This window comes from Cricetulus griseus, chromosome X, assembly GCF_003668045.3.
Source record: "Cricetulus griseus strain 17A/GY chromosome X, alternate assembly CriGri-PICRH-1.0, whole genome shotgun sequence".
NCBI lineage: Eukaryota > Metazoa > Chordata > Mammalia > Rodentia > Cricetidae > Cricetulus > Cricetulus griseus.
This window is the reverse complement of record NC_048604.1, coordinates 380,551-400,065: the sequence shown is the minus strand read 5'-3', so window position 1 is coordinate 400,065 and position 19,515 is coordinate 380,551. Positions and strand designations below refer to the sequence as shown.

Here is a 19,515-nt window from a genome sequence, read left to right as displayed (position 1 = left end):
CTGTGTCTGGGTTACTGCGTTCATTTATCAACCAATGAACACTTAGGTTGCTTCTATTTCCTAACTACTGTGACTAGATCTTCAATGAATATGGTTAAGCAAGTGTTTGTGGAGTAAGGATGTGTAAATATTTTGTGTATGTGCCAAGGAATTCTATAGCCGGGCCATATGGTAGATCTACTTTTAGCTTTTAGAGAATTCCCCATACTGATTCCACAGTGGCTGCAGCTACACCAGTTTGCAATCATACCAACAGCGAATGAAGGTTCTCCTTTTGTTGTAGGAATTTAGTTTTCACTGTATCTAGGTTAAACATTAGGATTAATTGTTTTCACTGTAAACATTAGAGTGAATAGTTGTTTTCTAGAAGTACATTGACCTTGAAGAATCATTGTGGAATCCAGTGATTTGCAGAATTGTTTTTCTGAAGCCATGTTACAGCCTTCGCATGACTTTGGAAGATACTCCTGGCACACATGAGGCTCTTGGATTATTGTGTACTGCAAACAATACACAGTAAAGGACTATAGATATATGGGCATGCAATGCTTTCTTTTAGGACCTTGGTATCAGGAAATACTTTATCCCCAAGTCAACTTTGTGTTAAAAGCAATAAACATCCCTTTGTATGGCTGTTTGAGTTTCAGTTCATCAGAGGGTGGACCTTCCAGCTGCCACAGGCCTTAAAATTTCATCTTGGAGTGACTTTTTTCTTTGCCTGACCCACACAATTCAGAACACCCTGACAACCTTTTCCCACACCCTTGCCAGCTTTTGTTGTCAGTATTTTTTTTTCTTTTAAACGTAGACATTCTAACTGGGGTAAGATGAGATCTCCTAGTGGTTTAATTTGCATTTCTCTAATTACTAAGGAAGTTGAACACAATCTTAGCCATTTTTATTTCATCCTTTGGGAATTCTCTGTTCAGATCCATAGCCAAATTTTAAATTGTGTCATTTGTTTTCTTGACTCTTGGTTTCTTGATTTCCTTATAGATTCTGGATATTGATATTTTACCAGATATATAGCTTGCAAATATTCTCTTGTACTTGGTGGGCTTCCTTTCCCTAGGTTGATTGTTTCCTCAACTATAAAGATGCATCCCATTTTTCAGTTGTTGGCTTTACTTCTGGAGTGAATAGAATCCTATTCAGAAAGTCCTTTTCCACATCTAAATCTTGCAGGATTCTACCTATATTTTCTTCTAGCAGTTTCAGGGTTTCAAGTATCACACTGAGGTCTCTGATCCACTTGAAGATTTTTTTGTGGATGGTATTAGATATAAGCCTAATTTCATTCTTCTACATGTAAACATTCTGCTTTCCCAGTTGTTGAAGATGTTCTTTCCTCCAGTGTGTATTTTTGGCATCTTTCTTTGTCAAATATCAGATGGCTGTAATTACATGCATGATGGAGGTGTCAGTTACTTTTACTTATTAATATGTGTATGTGTGAGGTAGTGCACAAGCAGGGGAGGGGTACATGGCAGAAAATAGCTATGGAGGTCAGAAGACAATTGGTGTAGGTTCTCTTCTTCCACCATTTAGCTGCTGGAAATTGAACTCAGATTTCAAGCTTGGTAATGAGCCTTTATCCACTGATCCATCTTACTGATCCTTATTGTTAGGATTCAGGCACTATGCTGGTCTGGCCCCTGTCAACTGGCAGGATGCTCTCAGGCAGTACCCTGGCAAGCCAGGGGTCCTAATGCTGCTGTCACTATGTAGTCTGTATGCAGGTGTAAAGGGCCCTTTAAGAGAAAAACTCCACCCATTTCCTCTCTCTTTCCCACTCTTCTTCTGAAGGGGCATATAGTACTTTTCTTGCCTCCCTCTTCTCTTTCTCGTCTCTCTCCCCTTTCCCTTCCCTTTCTCCACTCCCTTCCCTTTCTAATAAAACTTCCCACTTAAGCTATGTCTGTCTAGGTTGCTTGTCCCTCACCTGTCATGGGATCCGCCAAGGTCCCCCTCACTCCATATTATAACACTTATAGTATTTGTAATTAAACTGAATTTATATACATATACAATCTGCTATAAACATTCTTTTGAAAATTTCTTTATTTGTTCTGATTTCATGTGTGTGTGTGTGTGTTTGTGTGTGTTGAATATATACACTTACAATGCAGTAACAAACAAAAAACACTACATTGGAAACCAGCTCTTTTCAGTTCTCCAGTCTTTTTTTCTCCATTTTTTGTTTAAATTAGAAACAAGATTGTTTAACATGTTAATCCCAGTTCCCTCTCTCTCCCCTCCTCCCCTGCCCCCCACTAACACCCTACCTATCCCATACCATTTCTGCTCCCCAGGGAGAGTTAGGCCTTCCATGGGGGTGTCTTCAGAGTCTGTCATTTCCTTTGGGATAGGGCCTAGGCCCTCCCCCTTGTGTTTAGGCTCAGGGAGTATCTCTCTATGTGAAATGGGCTCCTAAAGACCATTCCTATGCTAGGGATAAGTAGTGAACTACTACAAGAGGCCCCAAAGATTTCTGAGGCCTCATCACTGACACCCACATTCATGGGGTTTGGATCAGTTCCATGCTGGTTTCCCAGTAATCAGTCTGGGGACCAAGAGCTCCCGGTTGTTCAGGTCCAGCCTGGTCTGGACCCCTTTGCTCATCACTCCTTCTTCTCTGCAACTGGATTCCAGTTCAGTTCAGTGTTTAGCTGTGGGTATCTGCTTCTACTTCTATATGCTGCTGGATGAAGGCTCTAGGATGGCATATAAGTTAGTCATCAATCTCATTATCAGGGGCAGGCATTTAAGGCAGCCTCTCCACTGTTGCTTAGATGGTTAGTTGGTGTCATTCTTGTAGATCTCTGGACATTTTCCTAGTGCCTGATTTCTCTTTAAACCTATACTGGCTCCCTCTCTGATGGTATCTCTTATTTTGCTCTCCTCTATTCTTCCCCCTACACAACCTTCCTGCTCCCTATGTCCTCCTCTCCCCTCCTCTTCTCCCCTTCTCATTCTCCTAGCTCCCTCTCCCCTCCCCGAATGCCCCAATTTGCTCAGGAGATCTTGTCCCTTTCCCCTTCTCCGGGGGATCATGTATTTCTCTCTTAGAGTCCTCCTTATTATCTAGATTCTCTGGTGGTGTGGATTGTACCACAAGATCCAGCAATTCCACTGTTAGGAAGTTCTCCAGTCTTGTTTCCTTTTTTCACAGCAGCTCAAATAATTGTCCCCTTTCCCTAAAGATGTCTAGAGCTTTTACTCACACACACACACACACACACACACAGAGAGAGAGAGAGAGAGAGAGAGAGAGAGAGAGAGAGAGAGAGGGAGGGAGGGAGGGAGGGGAGGGGAGGGAGGGAGGAGGGAGGGAGGGAGGGAGGGAGGGAGAGAGAGAGAGAGAGAGACCACACACACACCTTTAAAAAAAGGTACCAAGTTATAATTACTTGGTTCTATATGTTATGTTTGTTTTTATTTGCAAATAGGGTCTAGAGCAGTGCTTATGCCACCACACCCGGTTTATCAATACATTTATTTGCATTTAAAGGTTTGTTGTGGAGGACCTCGCTGTGGAACTCCTTGGACCTACGAAATTAGTCACAGCTCTAGGGATTTTGCATGTAAATTATAAACATTTGAAAGCTTTTGAACCAGAGGGCGATGAGATTCTCAATGAAGGTGGCTTTTGAGGAAGATTGGTGCAAAAGATGGGGTATTTATTATGAGTCCAGGGGATATAGTCAGAATCAGGTCCATCAGTCTGTGAGAGGAAATTGGGATCGCCCGGAAGCCACTCTGATGACTGTGTACTGAGGTGCATGTGGGGCGCGATCTGGTATGGTCTGGATTACTAGGGCTTTAGCCTTGGCGTTTCCCTAAATTTCCGACATTCTTTTTCCTTGGAGTCGGAATTGGTCCCCCAGCAACTCCCACTTCTTCGCCACAACGCTTCTAAACATGTCACTCACACGCATATAGCCAATCACCACCTAGACGTAAGCACCAATGAATACGCAGACTCATAGGAAGAGAGGCGGGCTTGCAGGTACAAACGATCCAATCACTGACGCCAACGGCAGATGCCTCAGAAGGCAGTTATTTGCGTTCGGGCTTTCTTAAGATGGCCGCGGCTCAGGACGGATGTGGCTTAGATTCTGCTGCTGGAAACGGGCGCCGGATCCATCTAGGGATTCCTGAAGCGGTGTTTGTGGTAAGAGACTCTGTTCCTTGGTGTCTTGGCCTCAGACTGAAGATTGCTTTCCAGTCACCCCTGGGTTGTTGCGGGGCCTGGGTTGTTGCGGGGAGCTGAGCTAAAAGGCCCCGGGAGGGAATGCCCGGCCTGTTGCCTCAACCCACAACTTGGGTTTTCAGACCCTGCCGGGAATGGCTTCGAAGAGCGGTAACCCTACCATAGCCCAGAAGTGGGAGCGAGGAGAAGGACTGGGGAAGCAGGACCCGGATGCTAGGCGGGCGTCCTTTGGAACTGTTCAATTGTTGCCAGTTGTCATCTCCTTTTGCCTTAGAAAAAAAAAAAAGCGGGTTATTCAGGAGCACAAGACAGCTATGATGCTGAAGACATAGATGGGTGGACACTTAAAAGTGAGTAGGCAGAACAGCCGAGTGGCACCTAGTCAGTTTGAGCAGGGTCGCGGTTCCTTTCCTTGGGAATGGAACCAGACTGCCGAGAAAGTAGATATTAGCACGATTGTGAAGCCCTTGTGTGTCTTGCTTTTAGGAATCGAGGCCATATGCAGTGGATAACCGGCTGCCATTAGGTGTCTGAAACCATTTTATATTTGGTTTTAGTTACACCATTTAAGCAGTTTAGGTAGACAACAAATTGTTTGCAGTTATGAGAGTTGTGGGGAATGCAATTGGAAAGTTTCACTTAACAGGGAGACCAACCCAAATTCAAAGAGAAGGTAGAAATTGTATATATTATCTCGATGATTTCTGCTGAATCACTACTATAAAATCTTAGTGGAATGTTCCTTGGCCTTTTGGGTTATCCCAAAAGTATATATATTCTGTCCTGTGTCTAACATTCTTCAAAAGACCAATTTCTTTTACTTATATCGCATTTTATATTGTATACTTTAATTTGCTGGTGGAATAATTTTTGTGTGTTCTCAGTGTGCTGTGCTTTTGGAAATACCTTTCAAGTGGTCTTCATATGAAATATTTTCTGAGGTTCAGAAATTTTCTTAAGAGATTTTGCAAAACTTAAGAGGGGGTTGCTGTTTTTCCTATTTTGTAGATGTAGGTGAGAAACCAAGCAACAGAGTCCTTGAATAATTTGTCCCAGTTCATACAGGATATAAATGAGGTTTTATTTGCAGAATTTTCATTTGAGCAGAAAGGAGGGCTTCAGAACCTCTTTGGTCATGCTCAATGCCTTATACATAAAATTGTGTGTGTGTGTGTGTGTGTGTGTGTGTGTGTGTGTGTGTGTGTGTGTGTGTGTGTATGTTGAGATTACAAAGACAGACATGGTGACACTGATTCTAAAATTTTTTGGTTAAATATACCAATAAGATGTAATAAGCATCCTGATCTATACATATTTTTTGATGTTCCAAAACTAATGGTAATGGCATAATATTGTAACAACATGAAATTCTACATTAGAGTATTTGATCTTGCTCTGGTTTCCCACTTGCTGCTTAGCCTTGAGTCTATAGGAATGACAATGTTTACGGAGTTATGAAAAAGAAAACATATTCAATTGTTAAAGCAGTAAGAAAAATTAATAAATTTGGCACACAGTTTGCTCAATTCTTTAGTGACTAGGGCACATGAATAGGTAGTGTGTTTTATTGCTAGTAATTTTCGTATTTACTACCAGGGCTACAGGAGAAATGTGTAAAATAGGCAAGGTCATACTCAACCTATATGTCAGTCAGAATTAAAAATAGAAGAATAAATTAGTTGCATAATATATGAACTGCCCCAAATGGTCTTTAACTTATTTTTGTCTTTTTTTTTTTAGACAGGCATTATGTAGCCCAGGCTAACCCAGATTTGTTGTATGTCTGAGGCTGGCCTTGAATTTAGAATCTTTCTGCTTCTACTTTCTGAGTTTTGGGATTATAGGCTTGTACCATCATGTCTAATTTAGCTATAACTTTTCTTCTGGCAGTACTGGGATTAACCTAGGGCTCATGTCTGGTAGTCAAGTGGTATACCATATAGCTCCAGCTGCATCTGTCTTTAACTTTTTATAATTATATTTTTAATTAAAAGCAAGCCTTTGGAAAAATTAGTTCTTACCAATGGAGTCTCACTGGGTATATTAGACACACTTAAGAGTAGACTCCATGCCCAGCAGTAGATGGCCAAAACAAAATGAATTCGGTGGTTTTTTAACTTGTCTCATACTGCTTTGTTTGAGCATCTTTTTTTCTTACTAACCTTTTGTTTTGATGTTATTTCAGATTTTTTTTGCTTTTTTATGGATTTTTTTTTGTGCGGGCCTTGTATTATTTCCTTTGTTTTTAAAATTATGCTTTTTTTGGATTATTTGCCTGGTTCTTAAAAAGAGAGAGAAAGGGTATGGAATTAGGGGAGTTGAAACTATTCAGAATATATTTTATGAAAAAATTTTCAGAATAGTAAAACAAACCTTTGAAGAAAAAGAACAAAACTTCTTTTTCATTTTATAAACAAAGTGAAAATCAGATTTGTGATATGAATTTAAGATTTTATAATATATTATTTTTCATATTAAAGGAAGATGTAGATTCTTTCATGAAGCAGCCTGGGAATGAGACTGCAGATACAGTGTTAAAGAAGCTGGATGAACAATATCAGAAGTATAAGTTTATGGAACTCAACCTTGCTCAAAAAAAAAGGAGGTAATCAAAACAATTTCTACATTTAAAAACTATTATAATTATTAATTAATCAAGTTGTACGAGCTAATGAATTTTATTCTGATATATCTGTACATGCAAATATTATGCTTAGATCATATACGCCTTCCCTGATGCCAGCCACCTTTTACTTTTACTTTAGTCTGGTATATTTTGCTTAACATGATGACCTATATAGTTTTGTTAATGATGTTGCAAATGACATATTTTCATTCTTACTAATTGCTGTGTAATGTTCCATTTCCACATAAATGCATATGCCATGCATACATATCTGTTTATCCATTCATCTGTTGTTTTTGGTTATTGTGAATAGTGCCATAGTGAATATTAGTATGCATACAACTTTTGCATGACTACTTTATTTCCTTTTCAGTATGTACTGAGAAATAATATAGCTGTATCAGGTAGTATTTCCATTTTTAGTTTCTTTCAATTATGGGTGTGCACTTGTATGTGTTCAGGTTCATACATGCCATTGCTCAAGCATAGGTGCCATAGTGCATGTGTGGAAGTCAGAGGACCAACTTTCTAGAATCAGTTCTCTTCTACTATTTCTGCCACTTTATATGCTCCAGGCTAGCTGATGTGTGAGCTTCTGGGCAGTTCTCCTGTCTCCTGGGAACTTCTCATTTTGCCATGCTGAGATTACAGACACCAGTCACTGCGTCCTGTTTTTCTGTGAGTTTTAGGGACTGAACTCAGATTGTTAGGCTTATTCACCAGCAAGAGCTTTTACCTGATGAACCATTTCTCTGACCTCATTTTTATGTTTCTGAGGAACATTCATATTGTTTTATATGAAAGGTATTACAATTTATATTCTTATTAGCAGTATATAAGTACCTTTTTTCTGTATATCCTTGCCAGTATTGCTAATTAATTATTTTTGAGACAGAGTCTCATATAGCATAGGCTGGTCTTGAATTTGCTACTTAGCAAAGGATAACCTTAAAGGTCCTCATCGTTCTGCCTTCACCTCCCTAGTGTTGGAGTTACAGGTGTGTACCTTAAGGCCTGGCTTTATTTTTCCTGCCATACTGGGTAATTGAAACCTAAGGCCTCATGTACTAGGCAGGTGCTCTACCCTTCAGTTACATTGCTAAACTTTATTTTTTATTTTGAAATAAATTCATAAGTTGCCTAGGTAGGTCTTGAACTTACAATCTCAGTGTTTCTGCCTTAGAGGTAGCTGAGATGACAGGCCTGCACCACCAGATACAGCCTGGTGTTTTTGATGATGGCTATTCTGAGTCTGGTAAGACGGAATCTCTGTAGTTTTAATTTGCATTTCATATTTGTATTTATATGTTTCAGCTTCACAGCTTAACCCTTTCTCTACCTCTGGAGATTATATGCATGTCCATACCCTTTTCTACCTTTTATCTATGAAGGTTAGGTAATAATTCACACTGGGTAATTCAGAGGGCATCTAGGTGATTTTTTACCTTTTTAAAACAGTTTTGCAAATGCATACACTGAGAAGACATCACTGTGATTTGACTGATACTTAGCTAATTTTAATGTACTTGTGCTGAGTATATATACTTGAAACAGCCTCATATTGTACTACATAGATGGTTGATGTTTTCAGATTTGGGATTTAATGTATTTGGATATGTGTTTTAAAAGTTAGTTATAAAATCAATCTTTTAAATGAAAGTTTATAATCAAATGCAGAGCCTGTGAATTACTTGTACAGAATGTGGCCTGTTCTAGAAATGTTAACCAAAGGGAGTTAGACATGAAGTAAGGCTTTTTACACTATGTATTGTGTATATCCATAGTATTACATCTTATCTTACTTTTTAATTTAAAAATATTTTATGAATATGAGTGTTTTGCCTTCCTGTATGTCTGTGCACCATGTGCATCCCTGGTGGTTGTGGAGGTCAGAACTGACATCAGATCTGCAACTGGGATATGGATGGTTATGGGCCACCACATGGGTGCTGGGAATTAATTCAATTTGGGTCCTCTGAAAGAACAGTGTTCTAAACCACTGAGTAATCTCTTTAGTCCTTTAAATATTTTAAACAAATGTTTATATTCTTAATATTCTTTATATGGTTTATTAAATATATTTTGTTTTATAATATTTATCATAAATATTTTCTCTTATACCTAAAATTTAAATAAAATTTATGAAATATGTTGACTTTTATATTTGTAAATAGTCTTTAAGAACATATCAGTTGAAAATTGCAAAGCTAATAAGATGGTCCTGATGTTTATTTTTGCCTGTAAAATATTATAGTTACCTTTTAATCTCTTCTCACAGGCTGAAAGGCCAGATTCCTGAAATTAAACAGACTTTGGAAATTCTAAAATACATGCAGAAGAAAAAGGTAAGTCTATTTTTGTTTGCAAGTATAAGCGAATCAGAATTCTTTGATAGAGACCTGATTTCCTTGACTCCTTGATTACTGGTACTTCTTTTGTTCAGTAGGATTCACCCTACCTTCTTGAGCATATACAGTAACATTAAAAATTAGTATACTTATGTAAAAAAAGATGGCTTTGTGGCCTTCCCCTAAAATCAAGGTTAATTCTAAGGTCCTCACTTAAATTACTTTGTGTAAAATTTTAATTAGAAACAATGTTGGATATTTTTTAAATGTCTTATTCTGAGGTAGCATAATTTAAGAGTGTTTTTATTTCATTATTTGTTTTTATGGGTGTGATACTGGAATACTGGCTTCAAAGAAGGACTTTGGAATGATCCTTCTGTTTCTGTTTTGTTTTGTTTTGAATAGTTTAAGAAGGATTGGCTGTAGACCTTGCTTTGAATGTCTCATATAAGTCTTTTGTGAATCCATCTGGTGCTAGACTTCCTTTTAGTTGGAAGGCTTTTTATTTCATCCCTTCATTTCATGGGGATATGTTTAGGTATTTGGCTTCTTGGTTTAATTTTGGTGGTTTGAATCTATTCATCCATTTCTTTTAGGTTTTCCAGATTAATGGAGTACAGGTTAAAATAGTCCCTTATAATATTCTACATTTCTTTGGTGTCTCTTGTAATGTTTCCCTGTTCATTTCTGATTCTGTTATTTTGGATTCTTCTTTCTTTCAGTTAGTTGGAGCAAGGATATCTGAGTTACGTTTATCTTCTCAAAGAACCAGATCTTAGATTTGTTGATTCTTTATATGTTTTCTTTGTTTCTATTTAGTCAATTTCTGCTGTGGTTTTTATTGTTTTTATGTTAACTGGGTTTGGATTTGGTTTGTTCTTTTTACAACTTTTTGAGTTGCATCATTAAGCCATTTACTTGTGTTCTTTCTGATTTTTTTTTAATGTAGACACTTAGAACTGTAAATGTTCCTCATGGGACTGCTTTCAATGTGTCTCAGAGATGTGGTCTATTTGAGAAAAGCTTCCGTATGCTGCTGAGTAGAGTATATATTCTTTGGTCTTTGGGTAGAATATTCTGTAAATTATCTGTTAGGACTGTTTGATGTATGACATCAATTACTTCTGATGTTTCTCTGTTTTTTTGGTTTTTTTGGGTGTTTTTTTTGGTTCATATGACCTGTCTATTGGAGAAAGTAGGGTATTGAAATCACCTACTATTAATGAATTGATGTTAATTTGTATCTTTTAAGTCCAGTAGTAGATATTTTAAAAATGAAATTGGACACCCCAGAGTTTGGTGCACATATGTTTAGGATAGTAATATCTTCTTGGTTAACTGTTCCCTTGATTAGAGTTATGTGTCCTGATTAATTTTTGTTTGAAGTCTATTTTGTCAGATATTAGGATAGTGACATCTGCTTGTTTCCTGGTCCCATTTGATAGGAGTACTTTTGTTCACCATTTTACTCTAAGGCCTTTCTTAACTTTAAAACTAAGATGTGTTTCTTGGAGGCTTATCAAAACCTTCATAGCTGCAGGGACTATTGTCCTTATTTTATGGATAAGGAACTTGAGACATAGATAGTGACATGCCAAATTCACACAGCTAGTAAGTAACTGAATCAGAGTCTATGCAAAGTCGTTTTAGCCATTCGTTATATAATAGTCATTCCATTTTTTTTTTTTACAACTAAGTAAGTCTTCATGATGGTACTGTTTTAAATGTCTTGGGATCCCTCCTTTATAACCTTGATATCAACCTGGTTTGTTTGTGGTACTGTCATTTTTTTAAAAGGAGTCTACCAATTCAATGGAGACCAGATTCTTACTGGCAGATAACCTGTACTGCAAAGCTTCGGTTCCGCCTACTGATAAAGTGTGCCTGTGGTTGGGGGTAAGTAAATATTATAGCCACAGCCACTGTATTTGTAAAACAATGTTTTTTTTACCAGCAAAACTATTTTTTTCATAATATATAACGTCTTTCCATCTCTTTGATTTTAGAAAGAATGAAGGTGTAGAGTTCAAATAGTCCTTATTAGAAACTGACTGGAATTAAGAGTGTCTCTAAAATTAGGAGTATCTTTAAAAGGCTGCACACATTTAAATTTTTTCCCAGTCAAGACAAAATTGACCAAACCTAGTCTTCTAGCTTTGTGTGTGTGTGTGTGTGTGTGTGTGTGTGTGTGTGTGTGTGTGTGTGTGGTGAGGGGTGAACTCGGGGCTTTGAGTATGCTAGGAAAGCACTCTACCATGGATCCATATTCCTCAACCCTTTTTTTTAAAAGACAAGATCTCATATGTATCCCAGATTGTTCTTCAACTCATAATCCTCCTGCCTTTGCTTACCAACTACTGAGGTTACAGTTAATGTTTTGTCTTTTCAAAATGCAGCATAAGGAAGAGAGAATGGAGAGGGGGTATGACTCATTTGGTAAAGTACTTGTTTTACAAGCGTGAAAACCTGAGTTAAATACCCAGAACTCATGTACAAAAGGCAAAATGTGTGTTTATGATCCCAACTCTTGGGAGTCAGTAGTCAGTGGGTCTCACAAAGAAATGGGGGTGGGCTAGAAGGAAAAGCCAAAAGGGGTGGAGACAAGGAACTAGGGAGACCCTAGGCCTGCACTAAGAAGCAGAGTCTCTGGGGAATTACCAGTAGTTTTAATGAAATCAAATTTATTTTTTTTCTATTTTCAAAGTATATTTATATCAGTGGTATGCTGGCAATTGAATCAATTTAGGGACAAAGTGGTGAACAGTTAGGGAGGAAAGGCTATTATTTATAACATTTGTTGATTTCTATGATATAATGCTCCAATCATCCCTGATGTGATGTCCTGTAATGTGCAGTTGAGAAGAGGTGAGTATACAACTGTTATTCACATTCCAGTGTGAGATAATTCCGATATAACATTCTACATTCCTCAGTAAACACCCTTCAGTCCTAGTGTCAGTGGTGGTGTGGAGATACATTGTAGCTCTGCTTCTAGTGTCTGGAGGATCTTTCTTCTCCTTTAGGGACTGCTACTAGGTAAAAGTGGATCTTTGACTATGCTGCATAGGGATAAGTCAGCATGAAGCAAAGTTTATGAAGTATAAGAGATGCTTCAAATCTAAGTGAGAGTGTCTGGAGAGAGAAGATGCTTATGAAAAGGACAGTAACCCCAATACATGGTTCACAACTTCTCAAAAGAGACATGCTTAGATAGTTTTACTAGGGTTGAACTCTAGGACTTATGCCTGCTAGGCAGTTGCTGTATGTCTGATTTATACCAACACTTTAATTGTAATATTGACCATACATAGTTATAGGATGCAGTGTGCTAATTCAGTATGTATATACAACGTGTACTAATCTACTAAGGGCAATTTAACATTTCCATCTTTTTACTACTTTGCATTTGGAGTTTTTAAGCTCCTGTTTTCTAGTATTTTATCAACTATATAATAAGGGTTAGGTTTTATGGCGATATGTATCATCCCAGCATTTTTGTAGGCTGATTGCTTCAAGTTCAAGGTTAGCCTGGGTTACAGGGTAAGACTCTGTCTCAACACCCCTCCTCAAAATATATAGAAATAGTAGAGTATTATAAATTGTAGTTAACAGAACTGTTCTTTAGAACACTATACTTCGGTACCTATTACCAAATTCCTCCCAGTCTTTGATAATCACTATACATTCATTTTTTAAAAGCATCTACATGTAAAGAGATAGCCTGCTATATTTTTCCTTTGTGTCTGACTAAAAACTACTGTCTTCCACTTAGCTTACTGATATTAATATTATTTAGAGTTCCCATATCTGCTGTGTACCACATTGTTGCTATGTGTAAGGGTCCCAAATCATTTCTTTGAAGATACAGTCTCTCTTTTTAACACTTAAGATAGTATTTACTATTTAAAAGTAAACAGTTTCATAGTTTATAGTGTGTTCATAGTTGTGCAACTATCACCTCATTTTATCTTCAGAATATTTTTTTTGCTCCATAAAGAAACCTATTTATTCTATATTCCTTTTGCTACTTCCTTTCCTCTGGCATTCACTGTACTTGACCTTTACCAGATAGCTGAGAAGCAGTAGCAACTAGTAATTTACTTCCTTTCTCTGTGTATCAGCTTCATTCCTTTATAGCCCCAAATACCCTATTGTCTGTATAAACCACATCTTGTCTATTCATTATAAACTAATAGATATTTGGTATATCTATCCTTTTTGGCTACTGTAAATAAGTTTTTGTGCCAACATATATTTTCAGTGTTCTTGAGTTATGTCTGTGTCCTGGCTTTAAATGTTTGCTTGCTTGCTTGCTTCTTTGCTTTTTTAGATAAAGGGTCTTTCTTTGTAGTCCTGTTTTTCTAGAAGTTGCTATATAGACCAGACTGACCTCAAATTCACAGAAATCCTCCTGCCTCTTCCTCCAAGATGATGATATTAAAGGTATGAACCACTACGTCCGGCTATTTATGTTAGTTTTGTGGGTTTTGTTGTTTGTTTTAATTACTGTTTTATAGTTATTTGAGGTTCAATAAATACCATTATAGTTACCCATCTTCTCACAGAACACATAGCTAGGCATGTGTTCTCCCAATGAACTACACCCCTAGTCCTATTTTTTTTGTTGTTGTTTGTTTGGTTGTTTTTTTTTTGAAACAAGGTCTTCCTATGTGGCCCAGGATGACCTTGACCTCCCACTCTACCTGCCTCAGTTTCTCAAGTGCTGGCCTTCTTTGTTTTTGTGTTTTGTATATATCCCAGACTTGCACCAAACTATGTACCTGAGGATGATCATGAACTCCTGACCCTTTTTGCCTCTGCCTCCTGAGTACTGTATTAGGTGTGAGTTTTTCTGTTTTTGTTTCCTGAGACAAACTTTTTATGTTTGTTTGTTTGTTTGTTTTTGTTTTGTTTTTTGAGGCAGGGTTTCTCTGTGTAACAGCCCTGGCTGTCCTGGAACTCACTTTGTAGATGAGACTGGCCTCAAACTCACAGAGATCTGCCTGCTTCTGCTTCCCATATAGCACAGGCTGGCCTTGAACTTGGAATCCTCCTTCCTCAGTCTCCTGCATTCCAGGATTATAGCCATGAGTCTCTAGGCTTTAATACTTGTTTGACAGAAACATAATTACATGTAATTTAAAAGGTACAAAAGTGGTATCTTGCCTGTGAACCTGTAACAATGGCCACACCTTTTGGGCGTGGTTACAGGTCTGGACATGACCCGGTTAAGGTTGAGGAGCCAGGGGATGGAAGCCCCTTGGGTTGTTGGGTTGTGGAGAGCATGGGGAGGCAGGGTCTGCATCCTTGGAGCAGGAATGCTGCGACAGTTACTGTTATCTGTGTAAGTTCATCCCCAGTAAACCCCTATTTATCATTCATCTTTGGTTTGGTGAACTGATTATAATTCCTTGCCTTCACTATCTTAGTCATTTTCTCTTGCTATAATTCAGTTATCACAGACTGGGTAGTTTATAAATAATTAGGTCTATTTGATGCATCTGGAAACCGGTAAGTCCAAGAGGTTGGTGCCAGCATCTGGTAAGGGCCATGGGTTGTATCATAATGTAGAAGAGATCATGTTGTAAAAGAGTAAGGCATACATACTGTTTATGGTTCCTCCCACATGATGTCATTTAAATCTGATTGCTTTCCAAAGACCCCATCTCTAAACTTCACTATTATATGAATTTGGTACTTTCCATTCTGGGAGACAAACATTAAGTCTATAGCAAAGACATCGTGTGAAAAGCCTATTTCTCATTAGCACAGTGTACCTGCCTTTAAAGTAATCAACAGTCTATTTCTTGGTATCCTTCAAGAAAAATTTTGGGCCGGGCGTTGGTGGCGCACACATTTAATCCCAGCACTCTGGAGGCAAGGCAGGCGGATCTCTGTGAGTTCGAGGCCATCCTGGTCTCCAGAGCAAGTGCCAGGATAGGCTCCAAAGCTACACAGAGAAATCCTGTCTCGAAAAACCAAAAAAAGAAAAGAAAAATTTTGTACATACATAGGTAAAGACCATATCCATCTTCATTTTTTACAGAAATGGTAATGCACACTGTTCTACCTTTTGCCCATTTCATTGTGTGTGTTGTGATTTTGTTTATTAATACTTCATTTCCTACATACCTGTAACTCAGGGGTCAGCAAGTTTTCTGTAAAGGGTCAGTAATATTTTCTGTTTTTCAGGCTACATGGTCTTTGTCTTATCCTCTGCTGTAGCAAAGTATAAGACAGTGGACTGGTTTGGTCCAAGGGCTGCAGTTTGCCGACACTTGCCCTAATGTGGAGATTGTTAAGTAATTGTCATGACTTTTTATCTTCAGGCTAATGTAATGCTTGAATATGATATTGATGAAGCTCAGGCATTGTTGGAAAAGAATTTATCAACTGCCACAAAGAATCTGGATTCTCTTGAGGAAGACCTTGACTTTCTTCGAGATCAGTTTACTACTACAGAAGTCAGTATCCTTTTAACAAATAAAAGGAAGAAGGAGAAAATTTTTAAAAATTCCTATATTGCTTTCATGGGAAGAATGACTTTATTCTTAAATAAATGTGAAGTTGGAGATTGCATAAAATATTGACTATCTTATTTGAATCAAAAAGCTTAGAGATAAAAAATAAATTTGAAATGTAGAGATGTGGACAGCAGGTTCACACTGGACAATAAGTTTTTTTCATATATATACCTATATAATCAAATAGTTTAATTTCACAAATATTTAAAAGTCCTCTGTAAGTTAGGTACAGTGGTCCATGTTTGTAATCCCAGCACTTCAGAATCTGAGGCAAGAGTTTTATGAATTTGAGGCCACCTTGGGCTCCAAGGTAAGATCCTGACTTTAAAAAGTCTGCATTTTCTGTAAGTGTGCTAAGCCCTATGAGTCATGAAAATCACTGGAGGGAAAAGGGGTGCCAAAGTCTTTGCCTATTAAAACTACATGTAAAATAGGTCCATGATAACTTCTTAGCAATTGTAAATAAGTTTGTGTGTTCAGCATCAAGGTAACTTAAAGTTTGGGAACGATAGACATGTCCTGGAGTTAGGTTAGAGAATGCTGGGGTTTTTGTTGTTGTTTTTTTTTTTTTTTTTTTTTTTTTTTTTGGAGGTAAAACTTAAGCTATTTTGAGATGCAATGCAACATTATAGGGGAAATTTGAAGGGGAAGGAATGTTTACAAGTTCTTTTCTCCTCTGTTGTCATTTCCTTTCTGTTGCTGTGATAATCTGACCAAAAACAACTTAGGGGAAGAAAGGATTTATTTGGCATGTACTTCCAGGTTATAGTTCATCACTGAGGGAAGTCAGAGCAAGAATTTGAAGCAGAAACCATGTAGGATCACTGATTGTTGGCTCTCTAACACTCATACTCAACTACCTCTCTTATACTGCCCATGGAGTGGTGCTACCTACAGTGGGCTAGATCTTCTTACATCAACTAATAATCAAGACTGTCCCACACAGACATACATATCACAGGCCATTCAGATCAATGACTCTAGACTGTGTCAAGGTGACAGCTAACACTAGCTGGGTCTCTTCTTTCTGTTCCTGACATACTCACTCAAGAAAAACACCTGGGTGTCATCCTTCACACTTCTTGTTTCCTAACAACCAAGAGTGATTTAGTCATGCCAGTTTTTCCCCATGAAGCTTTCTGTATTATGATGTTACTCAGTTTTGGTGCTTCAGAATGTGCACATGGTAGATCTGTTCTTTACAACATTTCCAGAATGAATTTACCAAAAATCTTTCTTTTAGTCCTCTGGTTATTATATTCCAACTATTAGCTGTTGTATATAATATATATACATTTATTGGCAGTCTTAAGTGTCTCCCACTAGTTTCATATCTTACCTCAGCCAATGTCATCACATGCTATGACTTCTTCCATTAACAGTTTATTCTCTAGATTTCAAATAACTAGTTGTTTTACTCACCCTTAAAATGTCCCAGGCTTTTTTGTTTCCTTTTGTTCTTTCCTTCATCTGTTCCTCCTACCTGGAATGATTTCCCCCTTTTACTTGGAGATACTCATTTATCCTTCATATTTCAGTTTAAGCATTAGAGTATTCCTCAACATTTTCTAATCCTGTCAGAGTGTTTTCCCCCTACTTTGCACATAGTACTTTGTTTTCCTAGCTTAACCCCGAGTTTTTCAAGTGTAAGAGCTGCAGTCTCTCCCAACATGTAGCATGTAGTAGGTAAGTTCTTAGATAAGGCAAGATAGGTTTTTTGAGGCTTGGTGCCAGGATCATTTTCTGACTAGTGATGTGAATACTTGATTGAGCTGAAATCCTGAGGACCTAGGAGAGCTAGACCTTGTGAAAAATAAAAGCTGTTAATTGTGAGAGAAAATGAGATGTAATGAAAGAAAGTCATTAAGTTGAATCCTAGAAACTTAGAGAAGTGGCATTTATCATTGATATAATACTATGTAAGCTGGAAAAGTTAGAATGATAGACATTAGAATAAGTTATAATGAATCTGAACTCCATGAAGGAAGGAAATTCATCTAGCTTATTCAAGGCTTTGTAGAATACCTAGCCACACAGTAGATTCTTAGTAAACTAAAGGATCTGTTATACCCAAAGAACTTGTGGTGGGATATAGAATCAGATTTTTGAAATTTCGTGAATGGGGGATTATTTTTAAAACTTGACATATAAGAAAATACTAGAAAAAATGCGTTAAGCCCAGTGCTGTGTACACTACAGTTTCAAATATTTGGGAGTTTGGGGTTGGAGTCTGATTTGAGCCCATGAGTTTCAGGACAGCCTGGGCAATATTGCAAGATGATGTCTTAAATTGTTGAAAGTATCTAGCACTTTCACATTAAGTATAGTACCATAGTTGACTAGATATGCTAAGCAATTATTAATTGGAAGTCTTAATTTTTGCAGCAGTTGATTCCAGAATTTTCTTAGCAATTGATAGTATAGCAGCATGGCTGTCAACAGTAGTTGCCACTAGTATTTTTTGTTTGTGTGACTTATGTGTCTTTGTCTCACTATATGAGTAAATGGTAATTTCATTTGTTGTCTTTAGAATCATATTTGCATTTTCTTTGACAATTCCTTCAGATATGGCCAGGGTTTATAATTGGGACGTAAAAAGAAGAAACAAGGATGATTCTACCAAGAATAAAGCTTAACATTGGCAATTAAAAATGTGGTTCAGGTTTCCAAACATGTTAAATAAGCCAGTGTTTATCCTTAAAGATTGAGTGTTTTTTTTTCACAGCAAGAATAATTAAAACTTTAAAAACACCATTTTATTTATTTTATGAAAACAAAAATTACTTTCAAATATTTTATGCAATTAACAGTATTTTTTTCATATTTCCCTGCAAAGTAATGCTGCTTTCATTTTATTTTATCTGTTATAAGACAACTCTTAACTGAAATGGCCGAAAACTGTGAGGAATGCTATGGAGGCTACTGAATGCTGGGTACCAGCACAGTTTGCACAATTTTTTCTTTATTGATTGATATTACTCTTGCGTGATGTGGTAAACCTTTTAGAGGCAAGAAAGACCAACAGTTCAATATTTGTAAACTTGTTTTTCTTTAGTACTTGTAGAACATTATCATCCTTTGTTGCTGTTGTATTCTGTAAATGGGGCTTTATGCATTTCTGCTTAACCAGTAGCTTTTATGACACTCTAACCTTTTCAGAAAGTGATTATTTAATTTTCTACACAGTTTGAGGGCTGTTCACATATATAGACCCCCAAATAAATGCACTGTGTCTTTGCAATGCCAGTATAAGGGAGATTTGATCAATGTGAGAGAGTACTACCCATTCAAAACTTTAAGCTAAGGTAATTTTATATTATGTAACAGTTCTCCAAAGCACCTTGAACAGGTATATTAATATAAATATAAATCTGCAGTGATTGAAAAGAGTTGTAAGCTTTTTTATTTGTGATTAAAATTGCATAGGACTGTTAAAATCTCTGGAAAGCCTTTGGTACTGTGACAGAAGTACTTGGTGATATAGATTCTGGTAAAAACACATGCATGTTATTCTATCTCCATGTAGTAAAAAGTATACTTGTACCACGTTTTGTATTTGAATTTCATGTTATTAAAACAGTGGTATTCAAACTGTTGCCTGACATTTTTTTCATATTATTCTGTGTAGGTTTCTGGCAAATACCCATAAATCAGGTAAAACAAGCATTTATATTGTATGGGTCTGGAGACCGGTAAGTCCATTTGAAGTTCAAGGGCAGAGCCCTCATGATGTACTCATTTCTCTACCCGCCACATTCATCCTAATACTTTGGGATATTCAACCTTATGTTTTAACATGAGAAA

At 37.3% G+C, this 19,515-nt stretch overlaps 1 protein-coding gene across 1 annotated transcript; it reads left to right on the top strand.

Moving 5' to 3' along the window:
- Positions 1-4,021: 4,021 nt before the first annotated feature.
- Positions 4,022-19,307, top strand: Vbp1 (VHL binding protein 1). The gene is made up of 6 exons (XM_027432512.2): positions 4,022-4,174; positions 6,694-6,818; positions 9,118-9,184; positions 10,985-11,083; positions 15,517-15,655; positions 18,277-19,307. Exons 1-6 carry the CDS (start codon positions 4,085-4,087, stop codon positions 18,345-18,347), a joined length of 591 nt encoding a protein of 196 aa, XP_027288313.1. The 5' UTR covers positions 4,022-4,084; the 3' UTR covers positions 18,348-19,307.
- The last annotated feature ends 208 nt before the right edge of the window (positions 19,308-19,515 follow it).